The sequence below is a fragment of the Macaca thibetana genome, chromosome X (assembly GCF_024542745.1).
Source record: "Macaca thibetana thibetana isolate TM-01 chromosome X, ASM2454274v1, whole genome shotgun sequence".
NCBI lineage: Eukaryota > Metazoa > Chordata > Mammalia > Primates > Cercopithecidae > Macaca > Macaca thibetana.
In genome coordinates this window covers 118,528,309-118,550,428 of record NC_065598.1, presented here as the reverse complement: position 1 = coordinate 118,550,428, position 22,120 = coordinate 118,528,309, and the positions used below count along the sequence as shown (strand labels likewise).

Genomic DNA, 22,120 nt, shown 5'->3' with positions numbered 1-22,120 from the left:
GGAATGTAGAGAATAATTTTTAAAAATGACACTTATTTGCTTTCTTTGTAACAAGGGGGAAAAGTTGAGGAAGCCGGTCAGTGACTTTCAGGTCAAACTGTGCAAATCTGACTAAGCTATCTGCCTGTATGAAAAAGCAAAAACTGAACTGCTGAAAAATGGAAAGAAAAAAAGTTGGTGTCTTGAGCCCTACCTTGAGGTAGGACACACCAAGGGCCAGGAGTCTTTCTTTGAAAAAGAAATAAAATAAAATAGCATTTTGTAGTCTTTTTAGAGGGAATGTAACCATTTTGCTGCTGAATGTAATTGAATGGAATACCCAAATTGTTAAGCCAGTGAATTTTGAGCATCTTATTTAAGTGACAACACAGTGAACAGATGATGGCCATTGCTGACACTCAACACTCTGGTTCAGCTGGTCTTGGTATCATTTAAATAATTAAAAGTAAAGACAATATGACCATGTCCTTCTGATCCTATTTTCATAGAAGCCAGTCCTGTACTTGTTTACCTTAATAAAAGGTCCAATTGAAATTGAATTGCATTCAGAAACAGGGTGTGGGAATGCCTCATATTCACAACAACCTTGCAAATAGTCACTCTTTTAGGATGAATGACAGCTAGACAAGGAGTAATAATTTCTGTCACATATGAAATATTGGATTATCTCTTTAAGGAGGCTGGTGAGGCTATCTGCAAGGATGTTCCACAGTCCATTGGGAAATAGATCAATTTCTGGTAACCCTTCCTCTGCCATTAGATTTTTATACGTATGTGATATTTAACGGTGGGGTGGGGGGGAGGTCCTTTGACATAGCCCATGTCAGCTGTGACAAGAAGAATAGTTTCATGTTTCATGTATTATTTAAGTTTCACAAGAGTTATAGAATTCCCTGATGTGGGATGTAGAAAACCAGTAGCAAAATGGTTCATTGCACGGGGAAAATGAGTGGCATTTCATGAAATGAATTAACTGATACCACAATATTAGTCCAAAAAAAGGAAAGGCAAAAATTGAAACTAAAAAGAACTTTCTTAGGGGAGCGAAGGGGGGCAGGAAGGAGGCGGGGAAGAGTGTTTCATGCTTATCAATGTGATGTTATCCTGACAATGTAAACCCTTAAGGAGCATGCGACTAAATTTTAAAAGTATTACGTACAGAGATTCAAATGACACCTTTGGAAGAGAGAAGTGTGACAGACTTAATGAGATTCGAGATCCAAATTAATGCTGAACTCAATACAACAGCAGCTGGCAGGAGGCTAATCATTCTGCTTACAGAGACCAGTCTTTGTTATTTATTCGTTTGACTGTTTTCAGATGGGATCAACATAATATATTAATAACCAAATGCATTTATAACTACAAAGTCTCTGACACTGTAAGAGGTTAAGAAAAAGTACTGTCACAAATAAATCTTTTTTTTTTTTGGTTGTTGTTGTTATTGTTGTTATATTTTCTCTTTGAACTTTTGAAATGTGAAATACAGTAAAACCCCCTTATAACACAGCTTATTATTTTATAACTTTGGAAATGCAATAGACCAGACTGAGTTTCCTAATCATAATAACAGTTCTATAGAGTCAACAATTGATGTCACATGGCAGGCCTCTGAGGCTGGCATTTGTCTTATCCCTTTAGCGCTGTTGTTATAAAAGGGGTCCCACTGTGTCAGGGAGTGTGTGTTGGGAAGGAAAGCCGTTTTAGGATAGAAAATAAACAGTGGGTCAAAATGTGATTGCTAATCAGTACAAAAAGACCTTCAGCGACTGACCTTACTCCCGGAGTCCTTGGCTCCACATTCCCCCTTATCGTACCACCATTTGTTTTTCAGCTTGTCTAAGATGCCTTGTTCACTGAGTTTCAATACTGCAAGGTTTACAGGCGTTCTTCACGTGGGAAATAACATAAATAACATTATATTATGTTATTTTATGTTATTCAAGCTTCAAACTACTTTAAAACTATAGAAAGCGATAAAGCAGGGGGCCCTGGCCACAGAGTAATTTTAGACACTGCAGGCAACCTGAGCATTACCTTATAAAAAGTTAACACTACAGCAACGCTATATTTACCAGGGCCTGCCCATATCGCTTTGAGTAATCGGCACACACTGTTAAATAATGAGGATAGAAAAAAAGGCACTCCTCAGATAGGCTGTGTGTGGTGAGGAGGGTCTCCCCTCGGGTGACAATCGTCGGCGGCAGCTTGCAGTAGCTTTGTGAAGGAGGTGTGTTAAGTTTGATCTAACTGGGTGTCTTGTTGTACTTCCAGACAGAAAGCAAATTTTATGGAGGAGTCGGGAAAAGGACAGACCCAGAAGGGGAAGTGTTTCCATATTGTGGACCGAGACAAATGGATAAATCCGAACAGAATTGAAAATAGATTCTACATAAATAACATGCCTTCTAATTAATTGTCCTTTATCACACAAGTCTGTTGCCCAGCTGAAAATGATCTCAGAAAGAACTGTACTACATATGTGTCCTTACTCCACAAACACGTAGTCTAAATTCTTTTGGACATACTAGTCTTAGTATTAAAGGTATATTGTGGACCTCCGTTTTGGATAAGGGGAGTATTTTCAACAATGTAAAAACTGGTCTACAAATTGTTTTTGAGTTACTGATTGGCTGTTCCTCTGATATGGCCATATGTCTGTGGTCAACTTAGATCACCAGAGGGCAAACCAGATTGTTTCAAAATAGATTATTAATATGGCAGGACCTAAACCAGCAAAATGACTCTGCCACTATTGGGTAATGCTGTAGAGAAATAGTTTAATTGTTCTAGTAAGATAAGACTTCCTCAACTAAGAGGCTAATACATATCCCCAGGAGGCCAGGCCACTGCTCCTTAGTCCTTTACTGCTTAAAAATATAAGGACTGCATTCAGAGCCACTGGGCAAGTGCCTGAAACCCTACTGGTTCTAGGATAAAGATTTTCTCCCTTATAAATGTCTTCAGCTATAAAATGGGAATAATGACCTTTATCCTGACTTCTTTCTAGAGCTATTAGATTTTAAATGAAGAAACTTTAATGACTTTGGATAAAAAATGCACCATGTAGAGAGGGTGGCATAATTCTGAGGCAATAAACTATGTGTTCACATTCATGAGAGCAATATTGCCAAATATTAGTGCATGTTGGTCTGAATGTCACTAACTTAAAAAGAGGGAAGCAGAAAAATTTATGGAACTGTGAACATGCCGTAAAGATTTCTTAGCCTATTTTGGATAAGTTGAACCCACTAACATATCCAGTCACTAATAAGACTTGCTATAGTCACAGAGATCTGGTCTCTATCATACAAAGTCCCCAAACTTATTTCCTTTCTTCCCCCATTTGCTGTTTAAAACAGAGGGGCCACCTTATCTTCAGATATTCTGAGAAAGATATAGTCATTTAAAAATAATGCAATTTCAGAGTACTTGCAGTTTGAATAAGTATAAATCTTTAGTGTCAGGGAGTTAACTTTCTTGGTTAGCCTAGGGCCTGGCAGCCAGAATATTTGGATTTTGTATCTCGCCAAGAAATTCAGATCCTTTTATACTCTAAACAAGTTCCTTCATCCAATGCTCGGAACCCCGGGTTTCTCAAATGCTAACCAATTGCTTGGAATGCAAAACAACAAAAATATACTCAGATTAAATTTTGAGCCTCTTTAAGATATTATTGGCAGTGAAAGTTAAGCCAGGCTTTCAAATGACAGACAGGCCATCGATGGCCCTGAGTTTAGTGTTGGCGCTGCCTTCTCCCCTATTCTCCACCGTCTGATGCTCTTCTCGCTCTTCCTCTCCCCTGTTGTTGTCTCATCACTACCACTTCTCCTGCAATGCTATGCCTTAAGCCAGGCACTGGCACCAGGCTCAGCAACGTGGCAATTAGCTCAGGATATAGGGGAAGATGCTTTCCAATGGCATATGAGTGACTGGGCTCATCAGGACCACAGGAGAAACTACAAAACAAATTCTTCCTCCTTTCTGTGCTTCCTCTTTTCTTATTGCAAAGGGCCCAGTGTCCTCATACTGCTACTGACTAAGCCCTTACCCGGTCCTGCCCTCCCTCCAGGTAATATGTTCTTCAAATTACGTCATTCATTTTCTTCAGTACTGCTGCTCACCAGATCTTAGGAACAGAGCAGTCTCTGTTCCTTAGGTACTCACACTAAGGTCTAATAGGGAGATTTCACTGCCCCTAGAGATCCTAGTTTCAAAAGAAATTTATCAACCCTTAAGTGAATTGCATTCATAAAAGTGTGGCATGTCAGTTTAGAGCAGTTGTTCTCAAAGTGTGGTCCAGGAACCCCCGGAGGATCCCTGAACCCCTTTCATCAAAAGATCTGTGAGGTCAAAACTATTTTTATAATAATACTAAGTGCCTTCTCACTATTATTCCTTCTTGATATACAGTGGAGTTTCCTGGAGGCCATATGATGGGTGAAATTATAATAGATTGATTGAAGTAGAAATGAGAATCCCATTCTCTATATTATGCTGGATATTAAAGAGATTTACAGAAATATAGACAGTGCCATTCTTCTCACTATTCTTTTGATTGTTTTAGAAAAATAGTTATTTTTCATAAAAGTATATGATTTATGTTAGCATATATTGGGTTTATTATTTTTTAAAATGAATCAATGAATTCATGAAAATTTTTTCAGTTTTAATTTCTGATTGGTAAAAATGAACAGATGTAACACACATAAAGAAAATCTATTTGGGGTTCTTAATCATTTTTAAGAGTGTAGAGAGGTCCTGGAACAAAGCATTTCAGAAACACAGGTTTCGGAGGAGGGAAGGCTATTTCTGTGCTAGGGGTCCATGCTGGACTGCCACTGTCTACTCTTGCCAAAACCCAGGCTCAGTACATCAGTGACTTAGCATCCCACTTCTGAACAATGGCTTATCCCTGCCTTAGGCCATCTAGTGGCTTCCACGAACTGGCTCTGGTAACTGCTCTTCACTCCCATGGCCTACACCATTACAGTGTAGGTTACTTTAGAGCAATAGTTTTCAACCAGATGCCATTTTGTCCTCCAGGGGACATTTGGCAATGTCTGGAGTCATTTTTTGTTGTCACACCTAGGTGGGGGCTGGGGGATGCTACAGGCATCCAGTTGGGAGAGGCCAGGGATGCTGCTAAATATCCTACAATGTACAGGACAACCCCCACAACAAAGACTTATTTGGCACCAAATGTCAGTAGTGCCAAAGTTGAGAAATCCTGCCTTTGAGTATCCAGACCTCCTGTGAGATACCATAGGACTTTAGAGAATTTTGACAAATGACCTACTGTTAGAAGTTTAGCCTTGGATCAGAAAAATAATCACAGGGTTTATGAAACCTGGCAGGGAACCAATGTGCTTTTGGGAACTTCTAAATAAAAATGAGGGAGAAAAACAAACATTTCAAGCAGCAGCACAGCCAACAAGTATAAAAGCTGTAATCAGAAATCACAGATAATACCACTTAACAAGGTTACAATAGATGCCAAGAAAAGAAAGTACTTTAAAATCCAAATCTCCTAGAACTCTATGTTGCTGTGGGGTAGACTAAATTTCTGAGATGGCAGAGGAAAACTGGTTTTGTCCACATAGTTTTATTTCTTACTGTACCTTATTAAATGTGTTATCTAGCCCAATCCTAACCAACTGAAGGTACTGACACCCTCTCCCCAACACACACACACACACTCACACACACACACACTCTTACACATTGGTATTTTGAAGGAAGTGGAAATAGGTGGGCATTTGATCATTTTGAATGTCATTTTCTCCATGAAGCCATTTTTGCTCTTCAATGTTTTCTGTCTCCTCCATCACTTCTACCTTGCCTTATTATTTATGCCTATGTCTTACGTCTCCCACTACACTGTGTGCTTCTCAAGGGCAGGGAACATGGCTTGTGTATTTGTATCTCCATTTAGGATATCTTTCTTAATAAATACTTGTCAAATCAATAACTCTTTTAGCATTTTGTTTTTCAACCTAGTATATTTACATACTTATTATTATGATTATAATTATTGGTCAGGTTTCATGATCACCCTAAGAAGGTAGATTTATGGTGTCTATTTGATACATAAAGAAATTGAGGCACACATAGGTTAAGCAATTTGCACAAGCCTCTGCAGCAACTTATGGGGCAGGTCAAAAGGCTGATTAATATACATTGAGCTGTGTTCTGTACATTCTCCAATGGAATACACAAAAGGGTAGCAACCCTCTTTATTTTTGCTCTTCAGGCTTAGATATTTGTGATGATTTTATTTTCCTTTAGGGACCCCCATACTCCAAATAACTATCAATCTAGCAAGGGCATATTTTGCAGCTGGGGCCTTTTACTGTGGTGCAGCAATATGTCTCCAGTGTAATGTTTCACAGCAATTACTGCAGGCCCTTAACTGGTACCTAAGAGAATTATAAGTCAGAAATATTTATTGTACTCACCTCAATAGAGAACAGAAAGAATTAAACAAAGTAGGTCAGATTCCTATCGTGGAAATTAGTCAGGCATTCTCCCCTCTGAAGGGCTTGCTATGAACTTTTTGCTGAGTAGAGCCCTCCTAAGACAAAGACATGGGTCAGCAGGCTTAGGGAGAAAACAGGAGTGCTTTGTGACATAATTTCAGGAGGACTGGGAACATCCCTCTGTCTAGAAATATTTATCTCACTGGCAGCTGAAATTCCACTGTGAGAATTTCACATCTTTAAGTGACATGCTTTGTTAAAATACAAATCTTTCTGAGAAATGGGAAATGAAACAAAGAGTAAATATTTATAAACTACCACTCTTTGTTCTATTTTGTCTAAAAAAATGTTTGAGGTGGGGTGGAAGAGTGTAAGGTTCCCCTAAGAAAACATTTTGTGGCATGTAAGTCATAAAAATGCATGTGGATTGTTGATCAGATGGAGAGAGAGAAATGGGAATTAGATAGTCATTTAAAAGTATGTGAAGTTAATGCTGAATTGTGTCTCAGTGATGATTCCTGAGTGTGGGGAACAGTCATGGAATTACATCTGTCTGTTTTTTATATAGGGGATAGTAATATAATTCATAATACTTTGATAATGAGTTCAGTTTTTGAAGAAAACATTATTGGATTATAACAATTTCTGCTTATCTCTACAATCCACACCTGCCACTAACTCAGCTACTAAGACTGCTCACAATCCAAGGCCTCCACCTGCCAGCTGGTGGTCGCCTGGATTCCAGGCTCAGTTCCTGGGTTGTACCAACCAGCCATTTTAAAGAATCAGTGTTATCTTAGTGATGGCCAACCTTACATATGGAGACAGCTTTAGGATAAGAATGCCATTGATTTTTTTTTCTGTGAAAGTAGAAACTTAATTTTTTAATTTTTATTTTTTTATTTTTTTTGAGACAGAGTCTTGCTCTGTTGCCAGGCTGGAGTGCAGTAGCGCGATCTCGGCTCACTGCAACCTCCACCTCCAGGGTTCAAGCGATCCTTCTGCCTCAGCCTTCCAAGTAGCTGAGACTACAGGCACACGCCACCATGTCCAGCTAATTTTTTATATTTTTAGTAGAGATGGGGTTTCACCATGTTGGCCAGGATGGTCTCGATCTCTTGACCTAGTGATTCGCCCACCTCAGCCTCCCAGAGTGCTGGGATTACAGGCGTGAGCCACCGCGCCTGGCTGAAACTTAATTTTTTTAAAGAAACAAAATAAATAAAACTTTTGATATATTTCAAAAGAACTGCTTAATTTATTTTAAAGTTTTAATTTCAGGAAATACCTAAAATAGTAAATAGTAAATAGTAGCTTAGAACCAGGTTGGATTCCTTATTATGAACAAGGAAATGGTGAAGAGAATGATGTGAAGGTGCTGAGCTTAGGGGAAAAGAAGGAAAATTGGGTCTTGTGAATTAATTACCAAGTTGATTCTGTGAAATAATCTGGTGATCCTGGAAAGGTAAAGAGAGGAATCTATACCGTCAGTATGGCTCTGGGCCTGAAAAATATCAGAACCCAGGGTGCAGTATGATTTAGTCCCCTGAAATACTATGGGATATATGCTACTCTAAATGCTTCATTTCTCCTTTCAAAACAGGGACACCTAAAGAGCAAATGTCTGTTTAATTAATGATTCCAGAAGACCCTCAACGGTGCCCTTAAGAGAGATAGATATATGTGTAAATATGTAGGTTATGGACAAAGACAAGGAGATCACAGAGAAGTAAAAGAAATACATGAGCAAGGGTGGTGCATTTGCACAGTCAATTAGAAATCTGCTCTGATAACACATTATCTGGATGATGAGAATGGAAACTTATCACGGCCTAAGCTGGAAGCCCCTGCCTCACCCTGTCCCTTAACCAAACCCTTGCTCTAAGTTACTAACACTTGCTTCTTGGTATCTAGATCTTTTGGGAACAACTTTTTAGAAATATCTTTGGCCCAATGGAGGGAGAACAGCCATCCTCTCTTTTGCTAACTCTTTTACTGAAGATGTTTCAGGTTTTCATGATGACAAGGCATCTTTCCAAATCACTCACTTGCCTCTCTAGCATTCTCTGGAAAAGCCCCAGCATCACCCAGGACATAACAGGCATGTACAGGCAGGCAGTCACAGACATCTCTGCCCAGGTTGGTCTTGCTTTATTAAGTTGAAGCCAATCGATGATCAAGCAAAAGAAGAATATTTGCTGGATTAAAGAATTTACTATGTGGTACTTTACATTCCTTTCTGTAGATTAACCTGGAATACGTATAATGAAGGGATTTCTCTCTCTGTATAGCAGCTGTTTGAGGCCATGGCAGTTCAAAATATGCCCTTGAGTACACTAGTGTCTGAAGTCCTTTAAAACAAATCTCTATCCCTTTGTTTTCATAGGGGTTCCTGAATGTAGGCTTCCAGGAAAATGAGGATTTTATTTCAATCCTTCTAACCTTGGATCAGCCTGGGCTTTCTGTACAACCTGGGAGCATGTGCATACATGACTGCTGGCGTTACTGAACTCTGGCAACCCAAATAATCCTCATTTAACAAGGGCAGCTACAATGATTTGCAGAGTGCTTAGCTGCTAGAAACCATCTCCGAGAGAGTGTTTATATCCATGTAGTTCACAAATGTAGCTCAAACCTATTTAACTCCTTGCTATTGGGATAATAATTTAACATAAGTGCAAAGAGCAAATTCAATAATGCATGCATATAACATTAAGAGTTGAAAGCTGTGAGTCATTTCACTAAGGGCCTAACAATGCTAGTGATTGAAATCTATTGATGACCATCTATGCTGCAGCAGCAGCCCCAGAAGCAACTCTTACACATATGGATAAAGCCAGTGACATTTCTAAATTACAACCTCTCAAATACAGAGAAGTAGACCCCTTGATTCCATAGGCTGTGTATTTCACTGATAGATTTCTACTAAACTGCCAAACTGGACCTCTGTTCAACTTCTCCATCTAGAAGTTGAACCCAATAGTCTGGGAAGACCTCTTACTCAATTTGTCCCTGACAGAGAGAAGGGGCTCAGGGAAAATGCTAAGTTTTGAGCAAAATGTGGCCATAGAAACTTTCTCAAATACATAATTGGTATGATTCACTTGAAAATTCTGGCTTAAGATCCTTTGAAAAATCAAACTATCAAATTGGTTGGGTTTTATTATGTATAAGTGTGTTTTCTTTAGTTCATTCCAGTGGCACCTAGAGAAGAATAGAATGAGAAGAGAGAAACAGATCTGTACCAGAAACTCACATGATGTATGTTTCTGAAGATATTTAACTCATTCCCCTGATCCTAGACAAAATATGCATTAAAAGTTCAATCTGATGTGTGCCAGCATCCTCTTTATTCTCCAATAGCCATCCCTTGACCATGACTCATAGAAAAATAATCAGTTTTAGCTAGATTGCAACAAATGAAGTCTATATATCAGATCTGAAATCAGATCTAGTTGCCATGCCAGGGCATATACCACCCTCTTTTAGCATACATTCTAGCATTTACACATCACATCTGCCCTTCCAGCAGTGATGTTAGACAGGACATACAAATAGTCATATATGTGTGTGTGTGTGTACATATATATATATGCGCATATATATATATATGAATGCCATTGCCTTAGATCTATATTTTGAGAAATATTTGCTTCAATGCCAGATGAAATTAAGCAAAAAGGTGAATCCAGCACTTGGACAACACTTTTGCCACTTCTGATCAATGGGGATCAGCCTCACGTGCCAAGGGCCAAATGCTATACCGCTCTCTAGAAAGTCAAAAGAGAATGGATTTCAATTGTTCGCAAAAGAAATTTGCCCACACCCTGCTCCACCAACCCCAACTCCCACCCTCACCAAATATATTTCAATTGCATCCAATTTTTCATGTTTCTTTTCCATGGCTGTCCTACCTTTCAGAGATTGCGTATAACCTTCTCTTCAAATGAAAGGAAACCAAATGATTTGGTCTTCAAAGGACAGAAAGGGAATAAACATACATCATTTCACTGTCTGCCACTGCAATGGCGTCTTTCCTCTTGGCAATTGTATAACAGCATTCTTACCTTCAGGCTTTTCATTCTTGTGCTCTTTCTGTAGCTCAGGTGTTGGATATTTGGTCATTATTTGTCAATAAGAAACACATTCATGTTATCAGGATAACACCAAAGGCAAATAATAATGTCGTAATCATAGAAACCATGTTAAGGCCACAGTTAATTTTTTAAAAAATCATTAGAATGGAATTACTTTTTAAAAATGTTTTCTTTCTGGATTACATTTTTTTCCGGTGGTAAAATTTATTCTTTAATATCATTTGGCAAAATCAATGGTTTTGGCAGTCATTGGACTGGTTCAGTTCTTAAGGCAACAGGTCCCTTGCTTGAAGCAGCCACTTGAGAGAAAGTGAGGATTTGCTCTTGGGAGGAAGACCTGAGTAAGTTCAAGGAGCAAATTTAGTGACTACCAGGAAAGAAAACTGTCAGGTTCTTCATACTTCCAGGAGGCAGTACCAGCATAGAATCATGCAAACCAACGAAGAGCACAATATACTCACCCTACTCCTCGATCCCAAACCAGAGTCTTGGGGATTCACAGGAACTTCTGCTAAGACCCAGGAAGTGCCATCGATCTGTAATGATTCTTGCCTACACACATAACAGTGTCAATAAAGAGTCATTGGGATCCATCTTAACCCTGAGTATCCGAAATGTCAACCTTTAGGGATGGCTCCTGCCAATAAAAGGTCCATTTTGTTGCAGGCAAAGGCAGATGCAGATTCATATCCATTACCCACGGCCCAAGAAAGTCAAAGAATTCTGGGTGTGGAAGAGAAGTGGTTAAGAGACGGTGGCATAGGAGAGGAGAATTGTAGACATACATGGAAGAAGAAGAAGAAATACACACAAAACTGAAGGTCTCATGTATACCAATGGGAAATACAGTATAACCTCATTCATCTATGTACCGCCAAATATGAAGCTGAGGGATTTTGGAAATGGGCTGTCTGAGACTGTAACTTTTTACTATCTTTGAATAGAAGACTTGCTAAGCAAATGCATGGGATTTAAAAAAACAAAGATAGCTAGTGATAGGGAGAACATGTTTTAATTTCTTCAGAGAACAAACTCTTTTTAGGTACCTTAGGAGCACCCATGTGAAAATAAACACCACTGATTTTAATTGCAGGCATTTTTGGAAACGATTTAAACAAATTCCCTATGTTTTTTCCTAGCATCACATTGGTCAGTTTATTCTAGTTCCTATATATTTTTGAAGACATAGTAAAACTGCATTTCTCTATCAATATTCTATAAGTCACAACGAGCATCTTACCATTTATTTAAATAATGGAGGTTCAATTGCACATCCCATCCTCCTCCCTCATGTCCTTATATGCCTTTCAAGTTAAGGCACCCACCTATCCTACAATTCTCATTGCAGTCAAGGGGCTCAGAATGGTCCCTTTAAATATTCTGTTACAATGTTCCCAAGAGTACACATGTGCTGATTTTCATCTTGGAATATAGGGACACTGGGAGTCTATTTTAATCCCTGGAGAGGACTAAAGTCTGGTATAATTCTATGGTGAGGTTGGGTAGGGTTTGTTAATAACTTTCCACCTCAGTCACAAATAGCTGGTTTCACTGACCCTATCCTGTCTAGTAAGGTAAGGCTAGATGGGAAAGCAAAGCTGGTGCCCTTTACCCAAGATTAAGGGAATGAAGTAGGGTGAATGAGAACATAAACGTTTGAGGGGACAGGCAGCTGCAGAAGGAGGCTGATGTGCCTATGTGGTAGTTCTGCACATAAATCCTCCATTCTGTTGTGATTTACAGTGATAGACTTTCACTGGCTATGTCACAAACCCCTGGTGATCTGGGTTTATCACTGAAACAACCTACTGGCTCTTAATTACTGCATCTGCACACACATTGTCATAAAGCATGAACACAAAAGGGTGATTTGCAGGTTAAAAATTCCCAAACCACAGCTCTAATTTACATGATCCTTGCATGTGCATTTACAGTTAATCAAGGAATGATCAAGTCTGTTTTGTTTAGGTCCTATTAGCTCAGGTTTGGGAAATTGGGAAAGCCAAGGAGTATTCTGGTTCCAGCTTGTAGGTCTGGTTCAGGGGCGCCTCAGAGACTGACTTTGTTCTTAATTCCTTGTATCCATAAAAATAAAATAAAATAATAAAAAACATTAGTTTTATTAGTTTAAGCTCATGCACGTTTACGACAGCCTGAAAATTTGCTGTTTCTTTCCATAGTATGGTAACTTTTCTAGACTAATCTCAGAATGTGTAATGTCTCATGCCAGAGAAGAAAAAGTCAATGACTTAACATAATTGCCCATTTATTATTATTTAAAGGTTGCGAGAGAGAGAGAGACAGAAAGAAAAGTGATACAGGTATTTCTCCCTCTCCTGGTTTCAGAGATAATAGGTCTGAAAGTGTTTTTGAAAAAGTAAAAGCACTTATAAATGTCAGGCGTTGTGATTATTGTCATTTTTAGTAATCAGTACTGAGGGCTGGAACAGCTTAAATATGCCGTTTGCCTAGTAACCAAGGTAGTTGTGAATGAACCTGATTCTTATGGAAATGTATCACATGCAATCAGATTCACATTGCTCATTGGATAGGTGGTAGTGCTAAATTGCCATCTGCAATATTATCACAAGAGGTGATTCTGAAAGTCAGCAGAGATTTATGACAGCATTAGCTGTGTGACCTTCTCAAAGTCATCACCATCTCTGGATCTCACTTTCTCTGTGAAATGATGGTATATTTAACAGTCAGTTGTCATGTTAACGAGATGGGACACAATGAAGAGATGTAAATCTCAAGCCATTTTGCTAATACAGTAAAACCTCACTGATTTCGAGGAACAGAGGGAAAGGATTGTCTGAATGAGTAAAGCAAGTCCTGTATTACAAAATAGGTTTGAAGAATGACAATTTTATTTCTTTAAGTCTATTTTGTAATTCAAACTGACTATAAAACATTGCCTTAGTGGAGATCCTCGTGAGAACTACTTTAGCAGATAGATATGTAACAAATATGATTATATCTAATAAGTACTTCTAACATTTGAAAAGGGTTTGTTCTCTTAAGAAAAAATTCAACTGACATTCCAGTCTAAACTCTTCATTTGCTTAACAAACCTTTCTTGTCCTCATGCCTGATAATATAAAGTTAACTTGTAGACTGGTCCCTGTCTAGTTTATCACAAATTATTAATCAGAGGGCTCCAAATTAATGAGGTTTTACTGCTATTTCTACCTCCTTCTCCATTGGTTTTTTTTTTTTTTTTTTTTTGCATCACTAATACGTAGTGGTAACCAGATTCACGTTCATCTCTTGCCCCTTCTCTTGCTCACTCTCAGAAAACAGCAGGTAGCAAGAAGGAAGAAGATAAAGGCAAGCTTCTTGGTAATCCAGAAATGGAATAAGCAATCGTTGGGTATGCAGCACTGATCATATTATTATCCATAGTTGAGAAAAGGGTTGACTTATTTCAAAAGACTGGCTGTAGGAATGACCAAGAAAAGCGATTTGAAAGATGCCTGGCAGGTAGCACTATGGTTAGAGAAGTTGAAAACATTTAGGATCTACTGAAATATTTTTCTATTTGCATATCAAAATTCAGATAATCTGGAAATCGTGAGCTGTCAATAAAGTTACTTGATAAAAAACTTTGCAGCAGTACTAGCTGAGGAAAAAATGCTTGATTGCTGGTTGTAATTAAAAAATAGCTGGTCTAAAGTTTTGGGGTCTTCATGTACCAAAACATCTGGGTGAAAAGTAAAAAGTCAGCCAAATATGTGCAGATTTTTTTGTTTGTTTATATAACATCAAACGTCTGGTTATCTGAACACTTCTGAGCACTTGGCATCATGTGGATGTTTTAGAGTCATCTTGTTACAGTCCATGGCTCCTTTTTAACCATGATGAGTATGAATGATGAATTCGTGAGAGCAATGCATCCAATCCAGCTCAATTTTCATTCTGCAACTCACTTCAATGATACAATTAGGTTCTCCGTGCTAATAACATGAGAAAAAGACTGGGAAGACAGGTGCTAAATACTTTGACCATCAAGTTGGCCATTGTAAATATCAAATGAGCCAAAAGCTTGGCTAAATTGTCAGTGTCATCAGTTCACATTGGTGGGAAAGAAAGTTACTGCTTTTTGACACATAGTAAAACCTTGATTAATTGGAATCCATAAGGGATGAATGGAATTTTCAATAAGAACACTCATTTTGTTCATTGTTGGCTAATAACAGTTTTTCTTAAAATGCTTCTATCTACTTTCTCGCCTCAGGGAAGCAGCCTCTAACGTTTGAGGGTCAATCCAGATGGAGAGAAGATAGAGGAGAAAGAGCCGAATGTGACCCAACCATAGGTCATCTCTTGGTAAGTGATTTTTTAAAAAATCAATTCCTTGCAGTCTTCTTTTTGGAATACTATTGCTGCTTTCTCATCAATGTGAAGTACTGAGGGGGCAATTCAGTTAGTTGGGGTACTGGTTAGGTGAGTTCTGGTTAATCAAGGTTTTACGATAAAAGGCCATGCCAATGCCTGGTAAGATTATTTGCTGAAGAAAGTTCTTTTAAAATTTATTTCTTTGAAAGTATTCTGGATCAGTGTTTCCAAACCCATATTATATTTGCAGACTGGCAAACTAACTTTTCCATCAGGATCCTGAGGGATAGAGAGGGAAAGAGAGGAGCAGAAGTGCAACCATTGTCTCTGAAGAAGAAAAGTTTTGGCTTGCCTGTCTGTTGGTCTGTGGTTGGGAAACACTGTTCTTCACCTTAAGATGCCCATGGGATCTTGGTCGTACAAGAGGTGAGTTTACATGCTTCAATATAATTCTCATGCCCCTTGGGCCATGGAGGATTCTGTTTTCAGGTCCTCTCCTGTACTTACCCAAAGTGTCTTTCCATGACTTGGTATCGTGGCTTCTGAGCTTGCCCCTATTTCTTGTTGCTTGGATGATGGCTATTCATTCATTCTAGCTCCAAAGAGCATTAGAAGTCAAAGGAATGCCAAGTAAGATGGGTTTTCTCATGATGGCAGCCTGGATAACAATTAGACCTACCTGAACCAAGAACATGGCTAAGGAGAAGCTAAATCAGGGATTCATACATACATATAGTATCACAGTTAGGCGACGCACTTGCTTAAATACACAAAATGTCTCTGCAAAGTCTCTATATGGGGTGGCCTATTGAAGAAAGACCCCATTTAACTTGAAACCGAGCTTGTTATTTGGCTTTCAAGTTAAGTGGGGTCTGCTTAAATGGGCTATCACATATAGAGAACAACATCTCATCACTCAGACACATAATTGAAGAAGCCACCCTTACTCAACCAACCAACCTCTGTGAGCAACCATCACAACCTAGAAAAAAAAAGGCTACGCCCTGACTTTTCAGTAGATGGATCTGATTTTTCATACCACTCAAATGAGGCAGGCGGGGACAGTCTCACAGGAAAGCCTTGGACTCTTGAAAGCCTAGGGCATTGAAACCCACATCATGGCTTTCATAAGGCAACCAATCTGGTGCCTTATGGGTGAAGGAAGGGAAAGGGTGTGGTTGGAGCCTCTGTCTGGGAGTTTAAGAAGGGACCCAAGTTAGATCAAAAATGCGGGCAGTGCCCTAAAGCCTTTTTGGTTCCCAAAGCTGCCAGGCAGGGGAATAACCTGGTCATTCCACTTTATGTGTGAGTCTTGTGCTCTCTCCTCAATAATAAGATAACAGTCTTGCCGATTACTCGTCACTAAGGGTACCCGGTTGTGGTGACATTGAGGCTGACCTTGGAGTCACCGCCCCCGCTGCCGCACTCTCCTTTGTCGTACCACCATTTGTTTTTCAATTTGTCCAAGAGGCCTTGCTCATTCAGTTTTAATACTGCCAGGTTAACAGCATTTCTTGAAACGATAAAACATAACTTGTAAGAAAATGCACAAATGCTTAGGAAATCGTTAACGTATAAAAAGGAGCACAAGAGGACAAATTGGCTAAATTTCACAGAACGTGGAGCTATAAAAATGTCTGTACAGCAAATACAGGGTTAAATATTGGAAGGTGGCATGGAGGATAACATTTGCTCAAAACTGAAGTGTGCGGGATGGGGAAATTGTCTTTGAGAAAAAAAGTAACAAGAACACCACATCCATGCAATTAACATTCGTCACATATGGCACCATAACTTGGCTTTTACCATTTAAATTGAAAAAGCCGTTGAACTGTAAAATTAAAACAGCAACAAACAGTCAGAGAGGACAACACAGAGAGAGAACATTAAAAAAAATGGATGCATTAAATAGATGAAACCATAATTTACCGTCTTATTTAACTCCATGGAATATTGTAGATTTTAAACTTTTAAAAGTTACCTCAAAATCCACAAGAAAGAAAATGACAACAAAATGCATCAGGGTAGGTGGAATACTATAACAACACGGATATTGTTATATTATTCCACCCACCTTAATGCTGAGCCTTTAGGGGTTGCCACACCATAGCCTTTGGAATCCAGATTTCCACCAACTTTCATCGTATCACATGGTTTTCTCTGCTCAATGTACTCATTCATGGTTGACTCCAGCAGGAAGGCGAACTTTCCCTTGGACTTTCGCACTCGGGCCACTCCGTCTGCTGTTGTTTTGGTAAACACAGATGGCTCCGCTGATTTCATGTAAGACCACATTTTCTCATACACAGCAATTTTGGATCTCTGCACCGAAGAGATAAGAATTCTTAGAGCTGCCAGATATTCAATCTGGAGGAGGGTTAGTGCAGTAGTTTTTTTTTTTTTTTTTTAAATTGCAATCCACAGTAATAGAAAGCACGTTACACTGCAACCTAGTAGACACATTCATACATATGTAAACATTGTTTCCAAAACAAGTTCTCAAAACGACACTCACCTTTGCTATGTGTGATGCTCTCTGATATTTTCTATTCTATTCTAATTCATTTTAAACAATGTTGCTCAGGACCCACTAAATGGATTCCATGACTCCACTAATTGGTTGCAATCTTATTTGAAAAACACTTTCTTAGTTCAATCTTCCTCTCAATGAAAAAATCTCCTCTACAATATCCTGCTATGTTTATCTAATCATAGCAGGATATGCCTAATCAAAGACCATTGTAAGGTAGTGTACAGCCATTTTAGTCAGCCCACTCCAGCATGGAACATCAATTATTGTAAGAAAGTACTTCCTTATTCTAAGATGATCTTTGTTTTTCTATAGCTCCCATTCCTTTTTACAATTTCAACTTTTATTTTAGACACAGGGGGTACATTTGCAGATGTGTTACATAGGAATATTTTGTGATGCTAAGGTATGGAGTATGGATCCTGCCACCTAGTTTGTTAATATTGTATTCAATAGGTAGTATTTTAATCCCCTGGTACTATCCCCTAGAGCTATGTAAAATAATTCTGTCCCTTTTTACAACGGTTCTTTTTTTATGTACAACGGTTCTTTAATTATTGAAAGGCCTTTATTATGTCCCCTTCTCATCTCTTCATCAGGTGAAACTCTGATACTGTTTCCAGAACTCTCACAACTTTGGTTTTCCACTCATAGGCACATTGTAGTTGGTAATGTCTGTCTCTAATTGGAGTGTTTAGAAATAGACTTGGTACCCCAAATAAATGACCAGAACAGAATGAAAAAAAACCCAAAATTTTTGCTTCTTGTTTTAGAGCATTCTTTTCTTTTTTCTTTCTTTCTCTTTCTTTTCTTCCTTCCTTCCTTTCTTCCTTCCTTCCTTCCTTCCTTCCTTCCTTCCTTCCTTCCTTCCTTCCTTTCTTTCTTTCTTTCTTTCTTTCTTTCTTTCTTTCTTTCTTTTTCTTTCTTTCTTTCTTTCTTTCTTTCTTTCTTTCTTTCTTTTTCTTTCTTTCTTTCTTTCTTTCTTTCTTTCTCTCTCTCTTTCTTTCTTTCTTTTTTTTTCTTTTTTCTTTCTTCTTTCTCTTTTTTTCTCTCTTTCTTTTCCTTTCTCTCTTTCTCTCTCTCTCTCTCTCTGTCACCCAGACTGGAGTGCAGTGCTGTGACCTTAGTTCACTGCAGCCTTGACCTCCCAGGCTCAAGTGATCCTCCTGCATCAGCCTCCTGAATACCTGGGACTACAAGTGTGCACCACTAAACCCAGCTAATTTTGTTTATTTTTTTGTAGAGACGAGGTCTCACTATGTTGCCCAGGCTGGTCTCAAACTCCTGGGCTCAAGTGAATCTCCCTCCTCAGCCTCCCAAAGTGTTGGGATTTCAGGCGTGAGCATATGGCCTGGAGCATTATTTTCTACCAATGCTGCTTGAGTTTGCATTAATATATTTAGCCATTCCTCTATCCTTTCAACAAATATTTTTTTTATTGAGAAGCACTGGAAGAATATAATAGAGTGAATAGAGTCTTTCCCTCAACTCAGGTTGAGGCCAAACCAAAACAGCTCTTTCCGCCAAGTCAAGTCTCCTTCATCTTTACCTCTTTGAATTTTGCATATAATCCCATTAAATTTCATATCAATTCAGGTGTTCCCTAGAACATGTATTAAATGCTTACTGTGCCTCTAGCCCTATGTTAGTCATTCTGGAGACTATGAAAGAACTGTAGACTCAATGACTCAAAAACATCCAATTGACTTGGGAGGTAGGTCCTTAGGAATGAAAATCGTAGAAAAAAATTCCAAGGTGATACTTGACCAGAGGTCGAGATAGCATGGCAGAAACCATAAACATATACCATGTTTTCAAATGTCTTTTTGTGGGGTTTCCTGGCCCCCACCCCAACTTTCTTGATTATTTATTTAGTTGCCCTTCTCTAGACTTCGGCTGGCTTTGTTGCATCTGTTTTGGGGCCTGCTTGGGCCTGCCCAAATTATTCCAGTGGGGCTGGAACTTCCAGAACTATCACCATGGACTCAAATTGCTGGCCTCAAGCAATCCTCCCACCTTCACCTGGCAAAGTGATGGGATTACCGGTGTGAGCCACCTCGCCCAGCTGGATCACCATGGACATTAAGCATTGTGTTTATGGCAATCAGACACTCATGGAAGCCCTCACAGAGTCAGTGAAACTCTTCACTGAGATGGGAACACATTTGGTTTGCACAAATTATAGCAAAGGAAGTCACTGTGGCTGAAATTAAATGAGAAAAAGGGAGAGCGGTAGGAAATGAGCTTAGGTGGATAATCAGAGGCCAGATCCTGTAGGGCCCTGTAGGTCATGGTAAAAGGTTTGGATTTATTTTACCTGTTATAGGAGACTATTGGAAGATTTTGAGGAGGAGTGTGATAAGATCTTACTTAAAGGATTATTTAAATCCTTTAAAAATCCTTATTTAAAGGATTACTCTCTTTGCCATATGGAGAATAGACTATAAGTTGGGTCAGAGTGGAAGAAAGGGAAATTAGTTAGGAGGCTATTCTAATAGTCCGGAGGAGAGATGATTGTGGCTTGGACTAGGGTGGGAGCAATGGAGGTGGAAAGAAGAGGCTGGATTCCCGATGTGTTTTGCAAAGAGAGCAAACAAGCCGTGATGATGGACATCTCCACCTGAAGGTCCTGTAGACATTTTCAGATTAAACTTTTCCCAACCAAATCTATATTATATACCTTGTAAAGCCTGGGTTTCCTTCTACATTCTATCAGTAAACCACCTAACCTCCAAGCTAAAGGGTTTGGTTTTACTTTTCCCTCACTTCCTCATTCTGCCATATTTTTTTCTAATATGGTAATGCCTTTAGAATCTGTCCTCTCATCTTCTTTTCATTCTCATTACCATTGCCCTCCCTTGGTCAGGCTCCATCATTGTTTTGTCTAGACTAACTTGCTTCCTAACTGACCTCCCTGCTTCATCTCTTTCTTCAATTTATCCTCCAGTGATTCTTCCAAAATGCAAACTTAATCAAGTTACTTCATTCTTTAAAATCTTCGGATGGTTCCCTAATACCTACAGGAAAAAAAAATCCAAACTCTTATGTATGATATTCAAGAGTGCTTATGATCTTGGCTATACTCTCCTGTGATTAGGTCATGCTGGGCTACTCACTAGTCACTGAAATAAGCCACTTCCATGTCTTATGCCTTTGGTTATGCTTTTGTTTCTGCTTAAATTACCTTATTCAGCTACAAGATCCAGAGCAGATGTCAGGTCTTCTGTGAAGTCTTTCCTAACCCTTTCCTGCCCCCACAGAAGTGCTTCTTTGGATGTCCTCCCAAAGCCATTTGCTCATACCTTTGCTATAGAGCTTAATTGCAGTAGGGTGAGTTGACTATGTGTCTCTCTTCCCCTGTTACTTGAGTGTTTCTCGAGGACAAAGTCCATGCCTTATTAATTTTTCTAGCCCCCTTGGCAGCCAGCAAATCTATACATGACAGACTAAAGATATGTTTTCTTAATAACTGAAGTTTAGGCTTGACCGTGGTGACAACCAGATTGCTGGTCAAAGATATCAGAAGTTCAGGTAAAAATGGCTACCAGCACTATCTTTATAGCACTGTAGAATTCTAGAGCTGAAATTTTTCTAAAAATCACTGAGTACCTTGCTAAACCAATTTGGATATATGCTTTTCAATCCTCTTTTTAAATGTTACTTAGTCTGCCTTTGATGCCCACATCAATAACTTGCCCCCAAATAATCCCTAACAATCAAGGCCTTCTAAGATTAAAATCTCACCCATAGTCATGTATGCTCATTCCCTATTACATTATCCTCTTTTGACACATAAAACAATTTTTAAACATTGTAATGAAATACATTGTCAAGGACTTTATTTCAGTAGACATTTCCTAGTCGGTTACCCAAAGAATTAAAAAATAGTAAATAATTTGATACACAGAAATATATAAAAATAATGTAAAAACATCTGTGTACCTGCCATAAAGCTTAACAAATTAAACATTATGAAATTAGTTAAAGTCTGCTGATCTACCCCTCCCTAAATACATATTCCTCTCTACTCACCAAAAGTAACCACTATACTGAATTTAGCCTTTACTATTCCCTTGCACCTTTTTATACTTTTACTAGAATAAGCATATTTCCTTTATAATGACTGCATAGCTCTTCAATCTATGAACACATTATGTTTTATTTACCCAACGCCTTTTGAAGGGCTCTTAGATAATTTCCAGTTATTTTTTTGGCATTATAGAAAACTCCGTAGTGGGTATGCATTTTTGTGCATTTATAAAGAGCTGTTTTGTGTTCTTCATCTTGGCCCAACCAGACCTGAATACACAGTGGGGGTCCAGAAAGGGGAGACTTCAGACATATTTGTCTTTTGCACTATTTGCAAACAGGCCATTGCTTCCAAAGATAAATTTATAAGCCAAGGGCAAAGGGGTCCATGATTTCTGATCCAAGTGCACTATAATTTGGACTCATTTACTTCATCATTTACTTGAGCTCTTTGATTGCTGATACAGGTTAAAAGGTTTATTCCTTTAGGTAATGATGCATTTCTAGGAGAATAAATAGCAGTGCTTGAAGCAGGCCCTTTAAATGCACGTGGTGTACATGTGGCAGATATTAATGAATGCATTAAATGACAAGTCAGTTAGTGGCAGAAATGATTGGACTCTTTTTGATGACTGAATTCTCAAAGA

General features: G+C 38.7%; 1 protein-coding gene across 1 annotated transcript in view; it reads right to left on the bottom strand.

The window, feature by feature from the left end:
* GRIA3 (glutamate ionotropic receptor AMPA type subunit 3) overlaps positions 1 to 22,120 on the bottom strand; it is a 375,502-nt gene that overhangs the window by 8,921 nt on the left and 344,461 nt on the right. The window contains exons 14-15 of the mRNA XM_050776093.1: positions 16,989 to 17,236; positions 16,313 to 16,427 (exon numbers count right to left, since the gene is read on the bottom strand). Of these exons, the coding sequence (XP_050632050.1) occupies positions 16,313 to 16,427; positions 16,989 to 17,236 (363 nt within the window). The remainder of the gene's footprint in view (positions 1 to 16,312; positions 16,428 to 16,988; positions 17,237 to 22,120) is intronic.